This window comes from Peromyscus californicus, unplaced genomic scaffold (assembly GCF_007827085.1).
Source record: "Peromyscus californicus insignis strain IS unplaced genomic scaffold, ASM782708v3 Scaffold_8__1_contigs__length_139910024, whole genome shotgun sequence".
Lineage (NCBI taxonomy): Eukaryota > Metazoa > Chordata > Mammalia > Rodentia > Cricetidae > Peromyscus > Peromyscus californicus.
This window is the reverse complement of record NW_026294606.1, coordinates 65,053,239-65,076,101: the sequence shown is the minus strand read 5'-3', so window position 1 is coordinate 65,076,101 and position 22,863 is coordinate 65,053,239. Positions and strand designations below refer to the sequence as shown.

General features: G+C 44.0%; 1 protein-coding gene across 3 annotated transcripts in view; it reads left to right on the top strand.

The window, feature by feature from the left end:
* Positions 1–5,959, top strand: part of Fam107b (family with sequence similarity 107 member B) — a 69,558-nt gene extending 63,599 nt beyond the window's left edge. For all 3 annotated transcript variants that reach the window (XM_052728634.1, XM_052728635.1, XM_052728636.1), the window contains 2 exons: positions 2,300–2,450; positions 3,310–5,959. In XM_052728634.1, the coding sequence (XP_052584594.1) occupies positions 2,300–2,450; positions 3,310–3,426 (268 nt within the window). In that variant the 3' untranslated portion in view covers positions 3,427–5,959. The remainder of the gene's footprint in view (positions 1–2,299; positions 2,451–3,309) is intronic.
* The last annotated feature ends 16,904 nt before the right edge of the window (positions 5,960–22,863 follow it).

The window sequence follows — 22,863 nt, the reverse complement described above, 5'->3', positions numbered from 1 at the left end:
ATCAGAATTTGCTCAGCGACTCTAAATAATTGAAGTTAATTTTTCCAGTGAAATATAGGGAGATGTGTGAAATTTAAATTATTCATATAACTAAATTCTTAATCCTAAAATTTAATTTCGTCTACAGTTTCATATTGAGACCTTATATATTCACAAAACTGAGAAAGTCTTAACTGGTTATTCCTGAATGATACTTTGGGATTTTTTTGAGACAGCATTTTACTCTGTAGCCCAGGCTGGTCTCCTGCCCTAACCTTCTGAGTGCTGAGATTACAGGGAGCTATCCTGCCCACCTGGTCAGGGATACTTGGATCAGACGGACTTTAATTATCTGATTAAAGATTTAATTCCCTTGGCACCTTGTGTGCAGTTTTCTTCCTGTTCATTCTTGGCAATTGTGAAATAAACCATAAAACCATAAAAGTAATCTCCCTCCTTTCATTAGAACTTACAGCAATTTTCTTCTACCAGCCACCTGCTAGTGAAAATAGGGAAAGAAGAGGTACGTGTGTCATTTTCACAGTGTGTCCTTCATTACCAGATGTGGGATTTGCTAAATCCTCATTCTCTAAACAACTTTGAAATTTTTATTGTGATTAAAAAAAAAAATCTAGGTAGGAGAGATGCCAGAATCGTGTGTGTGTGTGTGTGTGTGTGTGTGTGTGTGTGTGTGTGTGTGTGTGATTTTTCTAGGAAGTGTGAAATATAGAGTGGTTTGTCGTGGCTTGTGTGGCTGTGTTTAGAGAATGAGGATTTAGCAAATTCCACATCTGGTAATGAAGGACACACTGTGAAAATGACACACGTACCTCTTCTTTCCCTATTTTCACTAGCAGGTGGTTGGTAGAAGAAAATTGCTGTAAGTTCTAATGAAAGGAGGGAGATTACTTTTATGGTTTTACGGTTTATTTCACAATTGCCAAGAATGAACAGGAAGAAAACTGCACACACAGTGTCAAGGAAATGGAACCTTTACTCAGAAAATTAAAGTCATATGAGTTTCATATGTTGTTGATTTTTTTTTTTTTTTTTATAACCAGAGCAACATTTTGGAAGTCATTCTTTAAAAGGTGTTCAGCAAAATACCAGTTGATTAATCAGTATAAGTTGACAGAATCTGTAGAGACCATGGTCCCCACAGGGTGACCAGCAGTCAGCAGCCAGGCCAGGTAGGCAGCAGCGGGAGGGTGTAGGCCCCCTGTGTACCTTGGGTTAAGTGTGCTGTGTGGAAAAGTTGATCACTATGCAGTCGTGTGTGTGAGCAGAGCCTGAGTGTGTACACGCGCTAGCACATACCTGTTCTGCCTCTGATGCAGAGTGCTTTTCCTGCTCTGGTGTTGCATTTTTATTTGAAATGTACATAATACATTTTAATATCAAGTAGAGATTATTTATAGGTCAGTGGAGTAAATAAGGAAGACATAAGGAAGAGGTAGGCAGGTTCATCTAGAATCTTAGAGAGCTGGGGCTGGTGAGTAAATCCTAAAGGAAAGAGAAGGTGGATCAGCTGGCATGCAATTTATAAATGCCACTTGAGAACATGTTGATGGGGTCTTTCTGTTAGCTTGCCTCAAGCATTTCATCAGGGGATGGTCTGTTTGCGCTTTGGTTTTCCCCATTTGAAGAAATGGCCACCTAGTTTCTTTCTCAGAAATGTTGAGTTTCCCTGAAGTCTGACCTCTTGTATATATCATAAAACACATAACAATGGTACGCCATGATAGCTGGCTGGTAGATAGGAGGGAGTGTGCTCCACTGCCTCTGTCCTTCAGGAATAGCCTAGCCTTGGATGGACCTTTTAAAGGTACAAGAGCCCCTCTCAGATCTGGAAAATGAAAGGCAGGAGATTTTCTCAGCCATTTTTTGAGAATGGCCTGTGCCTAAGCTGTGTTCAGCATGAGACAAAAGGCTGCGACTTAGGACTTCAGGTGGACTCAGCTCATGTCCTGGGCATCTTTACCTCTCTTGTGAGGATCTACCCCACCCACTGTATGAGCATGCTGCTGCCTGCCTTCCCCACTCACCCTGGCCTTCTTTGCAAGCCAAGTGTCTTGTACACAGTAGGTGCTTAATGTGTTTTTATTGAGTTCATGGACTTTATGAACTCTTTGGAAGAGGCTTTTGGCTTCTCTTCCATGCTGGCAAGTGTCTGAGTACTGTTGAAGAACCATTTGGCTTAGTAGTAGATACTCCAATCTGGCTAATTCCTTGTCCATCAGCTGATACCTTCAGTTACATTTCTTCTCCTGAAAGATACTTCCATTAAGCTAACTTTTTTTTTCATTTTCTTTTCTTGCAGGGGTCTGGCCCCTCAGAATAAACCAGAGTTGCAGAAGGTGATGGAGAAGAGGAAACGAGACCAGGTAATAAAGCAGAAGAAAGAGGAAGCACAGAAGAAGAAATCCGACCTGGAAATAGAACTTCTAAAGCGGCAGCAGAAGTTGGAGCAGGTAGGGCTGGGGTGAGAAGCAGTCTACCTGTGAGACGCGAGGTTGCTGGATGCCGGGCAAGCCGAATTCCAGCAGGCCAGATGTGCATACGTGTACCCTGAGGGAAAAGCAAGAAGCAAATCCAGTGGAAGGCATACATCCTTTTCAAGGCAGACACTCAGGTTCCGTTCAGGACCTAAAAGAGGTGCTAGAGGCCAGAGCCAGTCCCCAGTCCGAGGGGCTAGGAAGAATGTTCGGGGGCTAAAACATTGGCTAGCACCAGGACCTGAATTCAGATCCCCAGAATCTGTGTAAATGTGGGGTGGATGTGTTGTGGCAGCCAGTCTGTCATTCCAGGACTTGAAAGTAGACAAGGGGTCCTAGACCAAACCATCTAGGTAGACTAGTCATGTTGATCAGCTCTGGGTTCAACTGAGAGATCCTGCCTCAAAAGGATATGGTGGCTAGTGATTGAAGAAGACTGTCCAGGTCAACCTCAGCCTTTCATAGACCTGCACACACATGCTCTTGTGAACATACATCCACACAGGCATGCACGCCACACCACACACACAGACACACACAAATGCACATACGTGCACCAGAAAAGTTGAAGAAGTCTCTCTGGACTCAAAGTGTTGGTCCAATTTAATGTGATTTCTCTGAGAAAGACTCCAGAGCAACTGGATACTGAGCCCAGGATGTTCTTTTTATTCTTGTCACCTCTTGGTGTAGTTTGTGGCAACAAGCATTGGGTTCATGCTTCTGCACAGATGAACATTCCTAAAGTTACACATATACCTTTTTCTGAAAGTTGGGATTCTTTTAAAAAGCCTCCCAGTACATAAATAATTTTCTTGTTTTTGAAATCCGTTTTTAGCTTGAACTTGAGAAGCAGAAATTACAAGAAGAGCAAGAAAACGCCCCGGAATTCGTGAAGGTGAAGGGCAATCTCAGGAGAACAGGCCAGGAGGTGGCCCAGGCCCAGGAGTCCTAGGCCCAAGCTGCCTGTGACCTGGTGTGTCCCCACCGTCCCTGTAGGAGCATGGCTAGGGACCTCGGCAGCACTCATCTTGGGCCAATGTCCCAAGGAAGAGAATCCAGATCGCCGAGAATTCTGACTATTAAAAAGGATTGGGTTTGATTTACCATCATATCATGCTAGATGACTCGTCTTTGACGGTTGCAATCCCCATTCGCCAAATGAAAGACATTGACCAGCACACAAGTTATCATGGACCTGTGTTTAGAGACTTTAGACAAAGCAAAACACAAAATAAGCCAAGAGAACCAGGGAGTGGACACTGGAATGTCGCAGGAGGGTTGCGCTACTCAGCTTTTCTTCCCTTTCAAGTTTTGTGGGACATGGAGCCCTGTTCCTTTAAAAACTAAAGAAATTGTGTGGAATCCTTTGGTTAGCTGTTAGATCATTTTTATTGTATCAAAATGCATTTCATCTGTTACATCCAGTATTTGTATTTTCGTTTTGAGAACCCGGAATGTTCTTCTTTAATGTATATTTCCCCTCACATTACAAATTAAGAATGGAAGATGTTAGTGTATCACATTTATGTTTAACCATGCCTATTACCTTGGTTGACTCTGAAATTCAGAAAGGATAAGAAGTTTTACCATGTCAATGCCCATTGAACTTACTCTAATGTCTCCAGGTTCTCAGAATAACATGCCACATGCTGCCTTTCCACTTCCGAGAAGGTACATCCTGTCTGCTCCTCTTGTTTTGATGACCAGAGGCTTCCTGTTCAGTTTTATTTGTCATTTCTTGCTCAACTATCTGTTTAGATGAAGCAATTCCTTAGTTCTTTGGAGGACTAACTAGTGTAACTCAGCTTCTGTGTCCCACAGAGAGGCCAGATCTTTTGAGTTGCCTGAGAGCAGTGTAGAGGGGCATCCATGAGGACTGAGCCATGAGGCCATTAGATACCGTATGTGATGCAAATAGAGATTCATTTCTAGGAGGCTTTAGTGGGAGACTTCATACTTTTTACATTTTGAGTATCTGCGATTCTTAGCTTTAACATTTCTTGTGAATGATCACGTGTTTCTTTCCCCTTTTGTTTCTTCTGAAGAACAGCTCTTTTGGCGTGCTCTCAGCATGATGCTGTTGGTAAGGATGGTCTTGACTACTGTGTTGCATCTCTCAGGAAAAGCTGAGGTGCTGGGCAGAGCTGCTCAGTTTCCTCATGCTAGCTAGCATGCTGTTCAAAGAGACACCTAAGTTACAAATAATATGAAAGTTCTCATGCAAAATATATTTTATACTGCAGGCATGGGAGGAAGTTTTTTTTGTATTTAGTACTTCTCCATAGAGATGATTTAACCAGTAATTTCTACACTGAAGACTTCTATTTCCTTTCATGATGCATAGAATGCTGGATATAGTGCTTTGGAATCCTTGATTAGCATACTAGATAGTAGCTTTCACTGGGAACACTTCAGTTTGGTAGTTAACAGGCCCATGTTCCATCCAAGTTTGATTAAGAAGCAAATGGATGATAATTCACTGCTAGATAGAGAAATGTGAGAGTTGATTACAGCGGAAATGGATTCTAGGTCTTATCAGCAAGTGTGATCTATATAAAATAAGAGATGCTGAAGATAAAATTGTTTGCCTTTCAAGACTGGAATGGTGACTACTTTGTCATCTCCCTTCTTCTTGAGAAAAGAAAGTTCATTCCTGATTGTTGGAAATAAACGTCTCCAATGCACATTGATTCTTCTTTCTCTGCGTGTATGGAGTAATGATGTCAGGTGTTAGAGTGAAGATCTGGGACTGGCTCATACCTTTTTATCTAACTGGAAGTTAGCTCTTGAGATGTGTATTCTGGAAACAGTTCCACTGCTTGACAGAGTTTTTGAGGGCCGTCACCAGCTCCTTAGGAACAGGGCTGATTCCATTCCTAAGACTCGTATACCACTGGGGAAAAGTTACCTACAAACGTATTTCCTTCCTGGTTGCACTCAGACCCGTGATCTTCCTTGGTGGTTAGTGCTACAGGGTCTGGCCAAAAGAGGACTTGTAAATAGCACGAAGTGATGGCTTCTGCTGGGTCCCAGAGCATATAGGTAGTGAGGCTTTTAGGAGCCTGCATTTTAAGATGCTATCATTCTTTCTTTGCTCCTAACACTGTATGGTCCAAACCCCGAGGACTTGTCAACATCTGGGCAGTGTTGTGCTTTGAGCCACTTCTAGGGGAAGCAAAAGGCTCCATTTTTCCACTCTGTAGTTTTTTAAACTAGGTCTGTGTTTTGTAGTCTCCTGCTAGTAAAGTAGTTTTGCTTTCTAAGCTATAACAGTTGACTTTATTCTTCTACTCTGAGAATCTCGGCCTGTTTGAGTGTACATAATATATATAAAGGGAGCCTTAATGGATTTGTTTTCATAATTTAATATTTTTTGTATTTGCTCTTGTATAATTGTTTTTTTAATGGAAAGTATTACAGAATCGAGGGTGGAATTCTTAGAACCAAAGTTATTCTTAATAAAAACCACCAATGCTTGGACCACACAGCGTGTTTGTCTCATTGTTTAAGGTGGATATGTAGACCTGGGGGTGAGGGGAGTGTTGTTCAGTTCAGTGGGTGACTTCTCTCTGACATCAGATATGTCTTTGAGTCTGAAACTTACATGGGAGATAATTTCATCTGAAGATATCAGTTGCTCTAAATGTTGCTTTTGCATAAAGTAGACGACATTATTGCACCTGTGTCCTTCAGGTCACAATAGTCAGAATTGAAGGAGCTCAGTAAGACAGTGGAAGATGTATTTTTGGAAGGGCCAGATTTTCAGTGCTTATGAATAGCAAAATTTTTGGTAATTCTGCCTTTTCTTGTCTTTTTTTCCTTACTCAATTGCATGAACACTACCCTCAAAGAAGTGAATTGGGGACACTCTATCCACATGACTGGATTATACTATTGGTTAGAATAGTTGGGAAGTTCAAATCTCCCTCCTTGACAGTTATGCCTTACTGTGTGACTTTCGCTAGGGAGATGGAAATGAATGCCTGCTCCTCACAGATGGGGCAGAGGACACACTGAAGAAACAATTCTCCCCACGTCTGGCTCAGTCAACCCGGGGATTTGTAGGGGTTTCTTACAGGAGTATGGGTGATTCAGCAGAAAGCATCATTGAAGAGCCGGCCACACGCAAGGACTCATCAAAGCTGCATCCACTACAGAGAGAGTCTCCTCTCTCCAGCAATTGTTAGTTACAACTCCAGAGAGGAAACTTGGGTGTCCTTTACTTCTGAAGTCTTACACGGTGTGTGTGGGTCTTTAAGCAGCAGTGTGAGGAAGACAGCAGAATGCCTGAGATATGAAAAGGGAAGGGAGTGATTACGGGGGGGACAGAAGGATAGAGAGGGAAAGAGGAGGCAGGGAGGAGAAATTACATATGAACTGAACATGTGTGTTCTTATTTTATCAATAATAATACTGCTGTTTTATTAATTTACATAAAATTTACATTCTATTAGGTTTTATAAGTATTTTAAAAGCCTGCAAGAGCTCGTGCAGAGGTAGAACACCTGTGTAGCTTGCCCTGAATTCAGTGCACACAAATAGAATACATGAAAGTCTTTTTTTTTTTTTTTTTTTAAATACAAGCATGCCTTCAGGAGGGGAAGGCGTTAGAGAGAAAAGAGCTACACAACCCTTCTACTTTCTAACTATAAATTTTGACCACTTACCCAACTTTGGACTGTTAAAGTCTACTTAGAGCTCTCTTTGATGGCTCAGTTGGTGGAGTGGAGCACTGTGAAGTCTCTCAGAGTAAATATTGCTCTTTCTGAGGTTTAGCCTATGGACTCTGAAACCAGCTCAGAAGGTGGAGTTCACAAAGGATCGGCGTGATAGTGGCTTCCTCAGAATAACCAGCTTCCCAAGGGGGCAGTTTGGAAGCTGTCAGGCCACTTAAGTGGGTCACTGTTTTACAACAACAATGGGCTTGAAAGAAGACAGGGCCACTGAAGTGTCTGGGAAGTTTTAAGACCTTAGAAATACTTTCGTATATCTAAAAGAGGTTTTAAAATTGTATTACTGGCCCTGCATTGATGGGTGTAATGAGAGTATTTTATTTCCAGGTTTTAAGATAAAGAAGTCCTATGAGCTAAAAGTCTCCCAGCCACAATTTCTTCTGATTTTTTTGTTTCTTGAGAAACATGTCTGATTATCAACTAGGGATGTTTTCAGTATCTCCCTATCTGTCCAGCAATGTATTAATTCCCAATCAGAATTTGGAATAAAGGTTGCCTAGTTATTTACTGAAAATGACTTCATTGTTATGGGGTTATAACTGTATTCAGGTTTCATCAAGGTGTGTGTGTGCATGTGTGTGTGTGTGTGTGTGTGTGTGTGTGCGCGCACATTAATGATGCTTATAGTTACACTTGTTGAATGTGAGTTCACACTTTGACCCCAGTTGTAACCCATGGAGCACATTCATCTACCTGTGTCCTTTGAGTATTTGCAGTTCCAGTCTCCAGAGCGACAGGCTGGCTGCCAGCACCCCCGCCCCACGTCCCCTGCCCTTCTTCAGCCACTTCCCCCTTATCCCTGCCTGCCGGTTCTCTGAGTCAGTTACAAAGTAGAGAAATGACTAAGTTTATTTCCCTCCTCCAGCCTCTTTCTCTCTCCGTTGAATCTTGTCTTCAACCTGCCGCCCTCTGCCTCAGCCTCCCCAATGGTATCATGGCCTAATAAGCCTGGCATTCATTTTCTCATCTCCTTTCATTTTTCTTTTCTTTCCTTTTTCCCCCTGAAAATTATTTTTCTTCAGTACTTAAACATGTATTGTAAATATAGTTAATTAATTGTCCCAAACAACCCAAACTATAACCACAGTCTTAGTATGGCTGATGTTAGGGAACTTTGAAATTAATATATAATACATATTTGAATACAATGACTAATACATTTTAGAAATAACTGACTTAAACTCAGTTTAAAAGTCAAACCTTTGGCTAATGAGATGGCTCAGGGAATAAAGTTAGTTCAGATTTCAGCACCCACTTAAATGCCACTTGGGCACGGCAGCCCACCTGTACCTAGCACTCGGGAGGTAGAGATACGATCCTAGAGCAAGCTGGCTAGCTAGACTAGCTAAACTGGCAAGTTCTGCATTCAATTCTAAAACCCTGCTTCAAAATATAAGGTGACCAATCAAGCAAGACACCTGACATCAACCTCTAACCTCCACATGTGAATGTGACCCTCACATACATCTGTGCACACACGAAGATGTACACTCACATCATACACATGTGAGTGTAAAGTGCAAAGGAAAAAAATTAAGACATTTCTATTGATTTTATATTTAAAATTTACTTTCCTATTACTATGACCGTATTTATTTTCATATCCTCCTTGAGTCTCAGTATAATTTATCCAATCAAGGCTTAGATGAACTGAAGGCGCAAGATCTGCATTTTGGACTGATTTTGGCTTGCACAGAGGCTGGCTGGCTGGTTCATCTAAATTCAATCATGAGTCACAGGCCTCGGAGCAAAGTCTTTGTTATGATGAATTCTTTTTGCTTTGCCGTGGGCTTTTCAATACCTTCCACTTATTGAACTCGAGTTCGTTGTCCTTCTCAGAAACAGCGTGTGCTTTCCTTTAGTGTGGCCAGCACCATCCCGCCTTGAGGACACATTGATCTTCTCCATTACTATTATTGAAATGTAAGCCTTTCTAGATTGCAAACCTAGCAGGATCACTTTGCGATTATTTATTTGAGAAGAAGAGTCATCAAATCTGTGTGGTGAATTTTTGGGATTATTTGGCTGTGTATTATCTTGGACATACTGATGGGCCCTCTTTAATTTGCTGTCAGATAAGAGCCGCAGTATTCGCTCTATAGTTTTCTAATTTCTTTATTGTATTGTTGCCTGCATGCATTCTTTCCTGCATGCCAAGCTAAAGACAAACACATCGATATACTTTAAAAAAAAATGTATATTCTGCACTCGGGAGGCAGAGCCAGGCGGATCTCTGTGAGTTCCAGGCCAGCCTGGTCCACAGAGCGAGATCCAGGACAGACAACAAAACAACACAGAGAAACCCTGTCTCAAAAAAAACCAAAAAATAAAAATAAAAAATAGAAAAAGAAATGTATATTCTTCATAGAACAGGTAAGATGCCCTTGTACGGGAATACTCCCTCAATTCATTGGTTATTACTTTGTATTACAGCTGTTTTTTTTCCTGAAACAGAGTCTTGTGGTATAGCCCTGACTCACTTAAATCTTGCTACATAGGCTAGACTGACTTTGAACCTGTAATGAGCTTTGTCCTCATCTCTCCATCACCATCCAGAGCTGGGATTACAGGTGTAAGCCACTGAACCTGGCCTTATTTTTTAAAATGTTACACAGTAAGAAAATGTTGACTCACTAGGGTTTAAAATTAGGACACAGAAATGAAGGGAAAGTTTAGAAGCATTTTAGCTCAACATTCCTTATCATTCAAACATTATGCGTCTTGAAATTACTGGCACATACAGTGTGTGTATGATAGGTTACACCACAATGGTTTCAGTGAGCCAAGATCATAGACACTCACAGTTGATAAAGTCAAAGTAGGGGTACTGAATGGACAAAAAGAAGCATGTGTGGTAGTACCGTGTGTATAATCTCAGCACACAGGAAGTGGACATGAGTTCAACACTCATGTCTGGGCTACATAAGACCTTGGAGCAGCAAAGTGAAGTGAGACAGATCAGAGGGAAGGACTTTCCTATCCTTTCTTGCCCCCTGTGGTGGTTAGTCTTGGTGCTCAGCTTGCCTGGACTGAGAGATGCCTCGAGAATTGGAAACGTGTTTTTAGGTATGTCTGTGGGATATCTCAGTGGGACATAGGTCAGTGTTCTGAATATGATCGTTACTGAGATGGAACAAAGAGCCGGAAGGGCAGAGGCGCACACATGGAGCCGATCCTCCCCAGCGGGTGTGTCTAAGCTACTGCCGCTGTGCCTCTACCCCAGCTTCCACATTTCCTCAGTCTTTGAACACAGACCCCCACCAGCAACTTCTCAGGGAGCTCCAGGCCTCCAGCCTTCACTGGGGCTGCAGTCTTAAGGCTTCCAGCTTCTCAGACTGAGCAGCTGCTGGGTCCCCTGAGTTTCCAGCCTGCAGACAGTCACTGTGGAGCCACACAGCCTCTGCTGCTGTGAGTCAACCGACCGCATTCCCGATTAGTAAAATTACATATATCCTGTTGGGTTTTATGCTCTTGAGAACCCGTGTGTGTGTGTGTGTGTGTGTGTGTGTGTGTGTGTGTGTTTATGAGCAGGAAAAGACCCAAACTGGAGTCTCCCTTGAAGGATCTCAGAGGCTGTAGATCTCACCATGGAAACAGTTTTGACCTTTATGTGTTTTCTCTGCTACTGGAATTTAAGGTAGGTTTCCACTACTCTGGTTCTTCCTGCTATTGTTTATGTTGGCTGGGGTCAATGGAAGTTCTATAATGAGAAACTGGTACTCTGTCAGGACCTTGGTGGAACCCAGGTCGTTCAGTCAATGTCTTCCTGGCAAATCTCCTGCTGTGGATGATGGTGAAACTTGTATTTACTTTCTTCTTTGGTTCCAGGTGGAGCCTTTGTCAAGTTACTCAGTACATTTATCTCTCCTGCTAGCCAATGCTTGAGACTTAAGCTTGGGGAAGAGAGCTAGTCTAGACTGGAGAAATGTTGACTTCTGCCTCCTCCTGAGGCCTCCGAGAGGCTGGTAGTGAGAATTAGCAGCAGAGAAGTGTTGTGCCCTGCCATTTTGACTGCATTGCCAAGGTCCGTTCACTGCAGTATCCCCTTATCGCCTGCCCTTCGCTATTTATTCATCCCTATCATTCCAGGAAACAGTTGCTTCTGGGTCAGCCAAGTGTCAGCCAGGAGGGAAAGTGGTGTGATACAAAAGTCAACAGTTACCCAGGAGGGCCATGCCTTACCCCATGAACCAGAATCAGGGATGATAGGTAGCTGGTGTGGAACTGATAAGCAGCCTAGGACCATAGTGTGGAAAACAATCACTATGTAAAACTCCAGTGAGCCAAGGGCATTTTCCAGCTTTAATTTGCTGAGTTAGTGCCATTATGATAAAGGAACTGTTCCAGCATGAGCTCTCTTCCCATTTCCCTTTTTCTTCCTCAGTGATTTTAGTGTTTTTCGGAGATGAGCAGCCTGTCAATTAACTGCATGTACTTAACAAATGTCTTACTAGGTGCTGGCTTCGGCTTTTGAAGTGTTTATAACCTTGTTCAGACAGAAGACATTGCACAAGACGTAATAAATAGTAAGTGCTCAATATAATGCCATAGGACCAGCCAGAAGACGGTAACTATAGGAAAAATCCAGCAGGATCATACACACTAAATCACATGGTTTTATTCCTGGGTAGATGCTCACATCAGTGTTCTCTGAGGGAGACAGTGGAGATCAACAGTTCAAGTGATTTTAACAAAGTTTTGTTTCTCCATCTTCCTACCTCTTCTCTAGTTTCAAAAATTAAGACTGGGTAAGGTTAGAGGCTGGGGAGATTTCTCAGCAGGTTTCGTTACCATGTAAGTGTGAGGACCTCACTGCATATCTCCAGAGCCCACTTAATCTGTGTGATAGGACACGTCTGTATCCTAGTGCTCTTAAAGAGAGATGCAAGGCAGAGGCAGGAGACAGTGACAGAGAATCCCTGAGAGTTCCAGGGCCACCTAGCTGGTTTACACAGAGGCAGACGAGAGCCCCTGCCTCAAAGTGCAGACTGACACCTGTGCTTGACCTCTGACCCTCTACATGTGCATCATGGCATGTGTGTGCCTGCACTTACACAGCTGAATGCAAATGACACCCCCAAACACACACATGGGGTGGGGGTAAAAAGAAAGGCACATTTTGAAAACCCAGGTTCTCAATAGTAGTAGTAACAGAAGACCTGGATCACATAGAAGAGCAAATATGAGTACTGTCTCCCCATGTACTGTATCCTATGTTAAGCTATGCAACACCTGTCATTTATTTCCAGAGAACTTCCTGAGGGTTTTTTTGATTTGCTTAGTAGCAGTGAAATGGTGTGGTTTGCCATGGCAGAGTCAATATCCATCAAATGGTAGCCTATCTATCTCTGCCCACCTGTCTTGGATACATGGTCACAGGAATGAATGAGGTCCTAGGGAAGCAAGCATCGTATGCCCTTTGTTCCTTTTGCAACCATATTTATTATTGAGAATACACTATTGAGCAAAATTAAAGCCAGTCCCTGTCTTTTTGGAACATCAAAGCAAACCCAGAGACAAACATCCAAAGAGTCCCAGAAATGTAATACCATGGCAACCATGGAGGGCAATACAAAAACAATGGATAGGGCTGTGAGAACAGGTACCCTTGTCCCCTGTTTCTCATACGGCTGAGGATGGGAGACATAGCCACCATGATTACACCATATCTGTGCCAGTTCCTTGGTGCAGAATTTGGTATTCAGGATCTAATGATCCTGTAGTTCTTACAGTCTTCCCCTGGGTGCTGCTGTCATTGGAGAAGAGAGAAGTGTAATTCAATAGAGTTAAATAATCGAGCCCAATATGTACCCGCCTCAATGGCACCCCTGTCCACTCTCCAGTCTTCATTGATAGTACCACACTCTCTGTCTTAGTTACTTTTCTATTGGTGTGATAAAGCACCATGGACAAGGGAACCTATAAAAGAAAGGGTTTAACTGAGCTTACAGTTTCAGAGGGTTAGAGTCCATGAGGGTAGAGCAAAGGCAAGGTACAGGTGGCAGAGAGCACACTGGGAATAGGGTAAGTCTTTTGAAACCTCAAAGCCTGCTTCCAATGATACACCTCCTTCTACAAGGCCACACCTAATCCTGCCCAAACAGTTCCACCAACTGGGCACTAAGTATTCAAACATATGAGCCCATGGAGGCTGCTCTCATTCAAACCACCACACTCATCTGTATTAGGAGCTGGGAGTTATTTTGGCCCCATCTGTTGTGGAATATTATTTTAACTAGGCAAAGATGTGTTACATTTGTTTATGCTGCAGAACATGACTTTAACTGTGTAAAGGTGTGTTACTTTTGTTTATGCTGCATTTGTTTCATTATGAAAAGATGTGTTGCATTTGCTTCCCCTTGCCTGCCTAAGGCACCTGATTGAGCTAATAAAGAGCTGAATGACCAGTAGCTAGACAGGAGAAAGGACAGGTGGGGCTGGAGGGCAGCGAGAACAAATAGGAGAAATCTAGAAAGAGAGAAGGAAGAATGAGAGAGGGAAGAGAGAATGAGGGACATGCCCAGGGCAAGAGGCCAGGCAGATGCCAGCCAGCCAGATATAGAGAAGCAGGGAAAGTAAGGTAAACAGAAGTAATAAAGGGAATAAGTCCTGAGGCAAAGGGCAGATAAAGAGAAACAGGTTAGGTTAAAAGAGCTAGCCAGAAACAAGCTAAGCTAGGCCAAGTATTCAAAACTAATAAGTCTCTGTGTCATGATTTGGGAGCTGGCTGGTACCTAAAAGAAAAAGCCTGGTACATGTCTCCCCCATATCCAGCCAGCCACCTAGTTCTGTCCTCTTGGCTCCCTAAATATCTCCTGGATTTTTGCATCCCTCCCCACTACCATTTCAGAATGGCGGCTTCTGATATCATGACTTCCTTTCAGTCTCTCCCTCACTTACTGGCATCCTGTTGATCTGAGGGTAAAGACCAAAATCCCCCGAGTGTGGCCATGTAGAAATTATAAAGTAAGGTCTAATGTTTATCTGACTCATTTCAGTTTTCACACTTCAAGACATGGCAATTAGTATGCACTCAGCAAGTATCTCTTGAATCAATACCTGAATTTCCAGAGTTGACATAGTAAATATCTGGTGTGAGAAGCACTTGAACCCTATTGGACTGATGCCAAAGTGCATGCATAACTGCACTGTTGCCATGTGTGCCCTGCCCTGATGCTGATTTAAGAGGTAAGAACATAAGCATGCTGCAGGTGCGCACAGTCAAGACTCTATGCTTGTCCACAGCATGCTTTGTATCTGTATCTCCACACGAGCCACATGATTCCAGTTCCCCACCTGCCCTCCACATGCTCTCCAAGCTCACAGTAGCACATCATTCTGATACTACCCTGTATGGCAGGAAAGGGCTGGAAGGTTGAAGACCAGAGGTGACATGTGTCATTGTTCAAAGCAAATTATGTGGCTATGCCTACTGCAAAAGGGCAGGAAGGAAAATTCTCTTCTTTCTTTCTCAAACACACACAATGAGAGGAATAAGGCTGTCATTGGTGAACATCACTAACTCTAAGCACATGTGCAGATTCTGGAGTTTCTTTGCTTATGTGATTCATGTAGGCATTGCCTATTCTCTTTCTTCCTAGTTGCATACATTCAACAATTGCACACACTTGGATTATATTATAAGCATATTCACCTCTGCCCATTGCCCTCCATTATCCACGGCTATTCTTGCTGCTGATTCCCTTCCAACTGGTCTTTCTTCTCCCTTCATGTGTGTGTGTGTGTGCGTGTGTGTGTGCGTGCGTGTGTGCGAAGGAAGTCACCTCTGCTGTGTGTTCATGATTGCAACCGCCTCATATCCAGAAGGCAGTGTTTCACGGAGTTTCTATCCATCCTTTGGCTCTTATGATCTTTTTACCTCCTCTGCTATGAGGCTTTGGAGGAAGTGATGAAACTCTCATTTAGGGATGAGCATTCAATATTGACTTATTCTCAACACTTTGACCAGGTGTACATTTCTTCATTAAACATCACCTGCTGCAAAAAAGAAAGTTCCCTGACTCAGGCTGAGAGCAGCACTAGTCTATAGGCATATATTTTTTTGAGGCAGAATGACTACATGTCCATTTAACAAAAAACACCAGTCGCATGTTTTCAGGGCCTGTGACTTCCCAGTCATTGCTTTTGACAAGGCTTACAGCACCAGGTATGTGTTCACTGCTGTGGAGCAGGCCTCAAATTCAACCAGAAAGCAGTTAGTTGGTGAACCCTCCACTGGGCATGCCACTATTACACCAGTAGGTGTGTCTAAGAGTTTTATAATAGTAAGTGACTGAGAAGTTTTTAAGCATGTGGATTTCTCCATATTTCCATCCAAAAGAATGTGAGTCAACGTTGAAGAATTAATTACTTACATTTCACCATTATCTGTCAGATACATTAATGATATGAGTTATGTAAACTAAAGAATGTTATCCATAGATACTCCAATATATTAGTCAAGGAGACTGAGACACGTCTATGCAGTTTTTCCCCCCATATCTAAGGCTCTGCAGATTTAACCAATCACAGGTTATAATATTTGGAGAAAAACTGCATCTGTATTGCACATGGACAGATTTTTAAAAACCTTGTTATCAGCCCCTAAACAATATGGTGGAACAACTATGCACACAGACTTTATGTTGGGTATTATAAGAAAACTAGAGATGTAGTGGGAAGATGTGCACAGGTTATACATGCATACTATGCCATTTAAAAATCATTTCTTTATTGATTCCTTGGGAATTCCCATCATGCACCCCAATCCCACTCACCTCCCACTCACTTTCCACATCGGCCTGTCACCCCTGCAGCATGCCCCCCCCAATTAATTAAAAACAAAACAAAACAGTGAATGAATGAACAAACAAACAAACTGAAAAAACTCAACTTGCTCCTCCGTCTTTCCAACACTTCTTCATTCATTTTAGCGGCATTGGGAGCTGCAGTGTATCATACAGTAGACCCTTTTGTCCACTCAGCCCCACCGACAAAATGTTCATTCAGTGAGTCATTGGCCTGGTTGAAGGCCTCTGGTACACACACCATTATCACTGGGCCCTCACTGAAATTCCTCTCAGATAGCCCGCTGTTGCCCCAAGTCATGGGGATCCTGTAGTTATTCTTCTGCACAACCAGTTCCTTCACACACTCCAGCAAGATGGGATAGATGTTAGGGTGGGCCAACCCAAGGCCCAGGGCTGGGTGGTAGCTGAGCTGATCAGTCCAGGCCACTGGGACCACCCCCTCAGGCAAGGAGCAGAGCCAGCTCTCCCATGCCCATGGTGAGGGTTGGGGCCATCTTTTCCAAGTGAGGAGGGGCCAGCTCTCATACTGCAGTGTCCAGCAAGGGGCGGGGTCAGCTATCCCAGGGTCAGTGAGGGCTGGGATTTCAACATAGGCCATGGACATCATTACAGACCCCAGCTGCAGCAGGAACATAGACTCAGACATGTTCTCAGCAGTAGCTCAGGCCTGGACGCCACCGTAGCCCTCTTGGCAGCACAGGCCCCCCAGATTAGTATGGCCCTGGCGGCAGCAAGGCCCTGGGACATCAACACGGTCTCAGGTGGCTGTCCAGACTGCAGGCATCCACTCAGCCCCTGGTGGCCACATTAACCAGGGTCAACCCAGACTCTGGCTGCTGCTGGGCCATAGACCCAGACATGGCACATGGAGAACAGCTTGGGCCTGGACAACACTATGGTCCTGTGTGGCGGTGTAGGTCACTCAGATAGGCATGGCCCTGGCGGTGGCATGGCCCTTGGGCCACAAAGTGGCCATAGGTTGTGGCCCAGACCCTGGGTATCCATGTGGCCTTTGGTGACACCATGGGCCACAGACATCAACACAGACCCGGGTTGTGGTTAGGACCACATACCCAGACATGGTACTCATCAGCAGCCCAGGCTTGGATGTCATCTTGGCCCCAGGTGGCAGTGCAGGCCTCTCAGATCAGCATGACCCTGGTGGCAGCATGGCCCTTGACACCAAAATGGCCACAGGTGGCAGACCAGACCCCAGGCATCCCTGTGGCCTTGGTGGCAACATAGGTCATGGACGTCAACACAGAACCCAGCTGCGGTAGGACCACAGACCCAGACGTGGCCCTAGACAGCAGTCCAGGCCCTTAAACCACCTTGGTCTTGGGTAGCAAGCAGTCCGCCAGTATCAGCCCATTCCTCACCGCCCCTTCAGCGGTGTCTCTTACCACAGCACACCAACCATCTCGCCTCTCTTTCTCCCCCGCTTCTACACCATATTCTTGCTCATCATAATGACGCCCACACGCCAGCCCTGCAAGGCACTGGGTGGGCCTGTGGATGCTTCAGGCAGGCTGGACCATAAGGACTCAGGCTGCCCTATGAGCATCTTTGGCCTGCCTGGGCCACATCCTATGCCATTTTCTATGAGGGACTTGGGAGCATGCAGGGGATCTTTGAACCAGTCCCTTGGGGGAATACCGAAGGAGCACTGCCTACCTCCTTTTTCTATCCCAGATCTCAAGGCTTGTCAGTGTCTCTCCTCCCCTCTATCCCTGTCCCCCCTTTCTTTCCTCCTCATCCTCTTTTATTATTAAAAAAATTACATAATGAATAATAAATAACTTATGAAATAAATAGTAAATATTACTTATTTACTTTTCATTTTATGTCTATGAGTGTTTTACCTGTATGATGTGCATGCCTGGTGCCCACAGAGGTCAGAAGATGGGAGAGGATTCCCTGGTATTAGAGTTAGAGATGGCTGTGAGTTACCATGTAGGTGCTGGGAACCAAACCCAGGTCCTCTGCAAGAGTAGCTAGGTCTCTTACCCTTTAAGACATCTTTCTAACCCCTCCTTTATTTTATAAAATCTGAATCCTGGGAGGAATTTGCTTGGCTGGTGTGGTTGTGCAGATCCATGGGTAATCAGGGAGTCTGGGACTCATGGCTGTGTGTCACAGAGACAATGGTAGTACTTCCTCCAGAGGGGAGTATATTGGGCACTTGTTTGCTAAGTGCCTTAGAAATGCAGGTCATGATCAACAAATTTATTTCTCATAAAAATGCTGGAAGATGCACTTTATTGAACTTTATTAAGGGATGTTTGTTGTGTTTGATGATCTACACCCCACCCTGCTTCTCTTTAGAATGTATGGCTTTGGAAAAAAATCCATTTTTGTTGCCTAGGGGAACAAAGGTATTAATGGGATGGGAGAGAAAGGGAAGGCTGGGGAAAATGGGGCAGGTGGTGGGTAGAAACATGTTCAACAAATGGAACACAGTTTTTAACATAAAAAAAATCATTGTTACAAGAACAATTTTTGCTTGGAAACATATTTTTCTATTTGAAAAAATGTAACAAAAAAACCAAAGCTTATTTCATCCTGCTCTGACCCCAGCTGGCTCAGTTCATGGCTTCATGAATTGCCCATGATCAATGAATAAAAATGTATTGAGTGCATGGATTTGCATTATTGAGTTGCTGCTGGAAAAATATTTCTTCCTCTTCAAGAGCTATTGTGTTTCCGTCAAGGAAAGTGGATGTCAATTCTGGTGTCCCAACTTCCTGTTGAGGAGGGTGTGAGGGGGTTCTTGCCACAGTGGAAGAAATGTCTGGGCTGGAATTGTTTCCATCAGGCCAAAGCAATGTAAATCAGGTGTGACAGATGTGTGTGGGCAAACAGTTCAAATCAGGCAAGACAGATGTTTGTGTGCACATGTAACCTTTCATAGCAAATGTGTAGGCTCTGGAAACAGTTTTGCATTGCAATTTGATTCCTACTGTATGCTTAGAGGCACTAGCTAAGATGTGGGAGGGGGCTTCGGTGGGTGTGTGGGCTGGACCTTTGGCATGGACATGCGCTCATTTACATTGCCTTAGGGCCGATAAGGCCCCTTCATTCCCTAAAGAAGCTGGACCCTGGGTAGTAGGGGTAAATCCATAAGACAAGCCATGCCAAAGAATCCAGGCAACTAGGAACTACTAGACAGAGAAAGATTAAGGCCAAGTCTGAGAAGCACAAACCTGAAAACTCTTTCTCTTCCACATTTTATTTTACTTATTTGTTTTTGTGTGAGTATGTGGTATATGTGTGTACGCACATGTACCAGAGGAGGACGTCAGATAGCTCTATGACTCTCTGCCCTATTCCTCTGAGACAGGGTCTCTCACTGAACCTAGAGCTAGGTTGGTAGTGAGCAAACCCCAGGAAGCCACCTGTGGTCCCCCACAGCTCTGGGGTTGCAGGTACATAGGCAGCCACGCCTGACGTTTTATGTGAGTACTGGGGATTTGAACTCAGGCCCTCTTGCTCAGCAAGCCCTCCTATCCACTGAGCCATCTCCCCAGCCCCCACACATTTAAATTTTTATGCATAGAAGTTTAATGTACCATGAAGACTTGGGTTCTCTCAATGCAGGCTCTCTCCTCCCTCTAGGGTATCACTAGGCTAAGACACCTCTCAATCTCATTCTCAGTACTGTTCAGAGAGGCTCTCTCCTTTCTAATTTTTTAGGCTTTACCCACGTTTGCACACACACACACACACACACACACACACACACACACACACACACACAAACACACACACACACAACATACACATTACAAGGTATGAGCTGCTTATGGGAGAGAACATGGTTTTTTATTTTTGCCTTTCTCAATTTGGGTCACCTCAAAACGATGCTTTCCAGATCTGTCCCATTTTCCTGCCAGTTTCGTAATTTTTCGTTTCTTTATAGCTGAGTAGAATTCCATTGTGTTTGTATACCACATTTTTGTTGTCCTTTCGCGTGTTGATGGGCATCTTGGCTGCTTCCCCCTCCTTCCCATTGTGAAAAGAGCATCAATGAATTCGGGTGTGTGAGTGTCTCTAGGTAGGACACGGAGTCCTTGGGGTATCTGCCCAGGTGTGGTATAGCTGGGTTATATGGTAATTCAGTTTTTAATTTCTGGAGACCAAAAGAAGGTAAAAAGAGTGTTAAGTGAGAAGGAGGACACATGATGTGGAAGTGGAAAAGAGACTGGAGCAGGGAGGGTACAAGTTGTGGGGGCGGGGTGATGGGGGCGGAGAGCGGGGAGGAGAATCTACTAAAACAGTATTTGTTTGAAAATGTCACCACACGACCTAACACTTTGCATCCTGGTTTAAAAATTATAAACGTGGTGGTGGTGGTGGTGGCGGCGGCGGCGGCGGCGGCGGCGGCGGCGGCGCACACCTTTAATCTCAGCACTCAAGAGGCAGAGGCAGGTAGATCTTTGTGAGTTCAACACCAGCCTGGTCTATAGAGTGAGTTCCGGAAGAGCCAGGGCTACACAGAGAAATCCTGTATTAACCACCCCCCCCCCCAATTAAATTTTCAAAGAGTTTCTCTGCTGTCTTCCTCTGTGCTGCACAGGAAAACTAAAGATGTCTAAGATGATCATAAATTGCCCTTCTCCAGTGAGTTTTCTGAAAGCCTTTGACACAGGGTGCTAATCTATCATGCTTTGGTTAGTTACACCCTTCCATTCAATCTCCTAGGAGCCTGCTTCTTTCCAGGATCACCTCACCAGCCTTCTGACAAAGGCTGCTGTTTCTTCTGAGTTGCTTGTTTCTCTTCCCATCTTACTTTGCACATGATGGCCTTGGCTTTGGATGTGCATTGCCACATCTCCCTCCAAGTGACAGAGCAGGGACCAGCACAGAGGTAGACACACTGGGCAGAGCCAAGAGAGGAAACCAGGGATTTAAGGAGCAGACATTTTCAGGGATGAAGACTCAACCTGCCTTTCTCTCCCAAGAGTGAGTTCATACCTTCTCTTGTGTGAACTGATGTTTATTGAACACTTATTATATGTCAGCCAGCATGCAGATAGAGGATGAGGAGAAGAGAGTTGCCATCTGTGATGGTTAATCTTGATTGTCAACTTAGCTGGATTGAGGGACACCTAGGATGCTCATAAAGCATTACTCTGAGTAGTCTAGACACAGTTAAGTCATGAGGGCTCTGACCTAGTTAATAGTTTAATCCATTGATGGATTCCACATTTAAATAGGCCATTGGGAGGTGCTGGAGTGTGGGAGGCAGGGTTTTGTTGGAGGCATAGGGGCTCTGTATTGCCCTGACCCCTCCCTATTCTGTACTGTTTTATTTCCTGTCTACCCTGAGGTGAGGTGGTTTGTAATGTTCTCCCCACCATGGTGGAGTGAAACCTCTCAAACTGTGGCTAAAATAAATGCCCTCCCCACCCAGTGTCATTCTCTCAGGAATTATGGTCATGGGGATGAAAAACAGAACTAATACAGAAAATTCTCACAGATGCACTAGAGTTGGCCATGGAAAGAGCCTCCTAGTGTGTCAACCTTGATGAAAGGTGAGCACAAAATGGCAATTTATATTTTCCTATAAGATCATGAGGAAAGTTCAAATACAGTTGTCCTAGAAAAGTACCATAGTCTTGTCTCTGTTCTCATGGGAACTCGTCACACACACGCATGCATTTTGTGTGAGAGCAAAATGCAGTAAGCCTAGAGCAGTGGCCAAGTCCCGCTAATTTATGGCTTTCCAGCTCTAGCTATTGGATCAATTTTCATTGGCTGGGAGGTGTAAATGTGTGTGTGTGTGTGTGTGTGTGTGTGTGTGTGTGTGTGTGTGTGTGTGTGTGTGTATTTGTGTGTATATGTATATATGTGTATGCATGTGTTTATGTGTACATATATATGTTTGTCCACATGTTTGTGTGTGTATCTATATGTATGTATGTGTAACAGGAGGTTGCTGGTTGTTATATAAACAGTGTCAAATGTAATTCATTTGGGGTGCTGGAATTTGGAGGTGGAAATTGAGTGGACAGTAGAATAAGTTCAGGAGCTCAGGATCTGGACTCAGAACTTTGTATTTCTTCTACCACTTTTTGTTTTTGTGATGCTGGAGAAATAAAAGTTTTGGCTCCAGCTTCCTCATCTATAAAATGGGCATAATGGTTACATCTGCCATGCTGAGTTGTAAGTGTGAACTGGTTAATAAACATTAGCAGTTATAATTCTCATATTTATCAATGTTTTGTTTTTATGCAGTTAAAGTCAGTCCGGGCTCAGTCACCAGAATCCTGTGTAATGAAGGACCACAGAGCTGTATGGCCTGTGTCACCAACAAATGACAGAACAATGCTAGATAAAGAGATCCTCCAGCAACTGATGTGATCTTCAGCCATGACGCTTGTCTCCAGATTCCTCTTCTGAAAGTCTGTTCACACTGACCTTAAGTACTCTAAGCACCATTTCCATAGGCTGAGCTCCGCTGTGCCCTTGCTTTGGGGGAGAATGCGCATTGAATCCATGGTTCATGGCAGAGAAACACGGACACATTCTCACGCCATGGGAGCAGTCAGGACAGTCCTGCTGGCATTGGAAGGGTAGCTCCAAGGCCGGGCCAGAGCACTTGGGCTTGAGGAAATCATCTGGGAACCTTGAGGAGCCTAGAACAAGAGGACAGTGTTTGGGGGTGAAGCTTCTTGGCATGGGAAGCTGGTGTTTGGAGTGTAAATACCGGCATGAGTAGGTGCTCAGTAAAAAATTTCTTTTCTGGCAATACTGGGGCTGGATCCCCAGGCTGGATGAGAACTCGATGACTGAGTTCCAACTCCAGCCCTTCAGTAGACTTTTTTTTTTTTTTTTTTTTGTTAA